We start from the raw sequence: 1,095 nt of genomic DNA on the forward strand, positions 1-1,095 counted from the left end.
ACTGCAGCAACACACACTGACAGTACAGCACAGTAAATACACGCCCTTTGAACCCTACCGCTGTGTCAGGGTGACCTCTGTCTTCCGACCGCTCCCCCGGGCTCTCCCCCACCGCCTCTTCGCTCGCCATCACCCTCCTTCTCTTGCTGCCTCCCTTCCTACCGCTCTCTCTGAAAGTCTCCCCCCTAGAGCACTGCTTTATCTCTCCCTGCTGAAATCCACCGCCAACTTCCCTCTTCAAAAGGGAAGAGAGAGAAAAGGGAAACTACAGGGGAACTAGAYAGGGAAAAGGCTGCCTGGTCAAGAGACGAGACTAGAACGCGAGGCGAGAGACAGACAGAAAGAAAAAAGAGACCGAGTGTGACGGAACTCTACCCTGCACGGCTTCCTGGTTTTAGAGCGAGAGAGAGAGAGCAGGAAAGAGAGCCAAAAAGCGAGAGGGAGAGAGAGCAAGAGTGTGTAATTGTAAACATTCATTTAGGCAGGGTCGGTCTAGAGACTGAACATCCGACAGAGAGGAGAGCAGTTCTATGTGCTCATTGTGTGTGACAGAAAATATGACCAGAGGGCATAATAACAGAGGTACTGAYAAAAAGAYGTAGGGGGAGGGAGAGGAAACAGACAAGAGAGTCTCTAGCGCCTCCCCCAGCTCAGATAAGGCCTGATGGATGAAGAGAAGGAGGGAGGGGGAAGTCTAGAAAAGGATCCTGGCACTTTCACTTTCCTCCTTCGATCTCTCCCTGGCTTCCCCGTCGTGTTAAAATGCACATAGTTCAGCACGTCAGAGGAGAGCGATGTTCCGTTATGCAAACTTTTTCAACATTTTGTTAGGTTACAGCATTATTCGAAGAATTTATTAAAAATAATCATCCTCATCAATCTACACACAATACCCCATAACGACAAAGCAAAATCAGGTTTTTATTACAAATAAAAAACGGAAATACTTTATTCACATAAGTATTCAGACCCTTTGCTATGAGACTGGAAATTGAGCTCAGGTGTATCCTGTTTCCATTGATCATCCTTGAGATGTTCCTACAAGTTGATTGGAGTACACATTGGTAAATTCAATTGATTGGACATAATTTGGAA

At 46.7% G+C, this 1,095-nt stretch overlaps 1 protein-coding gene across 1 annotated transcript in view; it reads right to left on the bottom strand.

Annotated features, from left to right (window-relative positions):
* The window catches only part of LOC111982310 (serine/threonine-protein kinase N1-like), a 33,264-nt gene extending 32,730 nt beyond the window's left edge, over positions 1 to 534 (bottom strand). The window contains 1 exon segment of the mRNA XM_070433790.1: positions 59 to 534. Within this exon segment, the coding sequence (XP_070289891.1) occupies positions 59 to 130 (72 nt within the window). The 5' untranslated portion in view covers positions 131 to 534.
* Between the last annotated feature and the right edge of the window lie 561 nt (positions 535 to 1,095).

This window comes from Salvelinus sp. IW2-2015, linkage group LG21, assembly GCF_002910315.2.
Source record: "Salvelinus sp. IW2-2015 linkage group LG21, ASM291031v2, whole genome shotgun sequence".
NCBI classification, from domain to species: Eukaryota; Metazoa; Chordata; class Actinopteri; order Salmoniformes; family Salmonidae; genus Salvelinus; species Salvelinus sp. IW2-2015.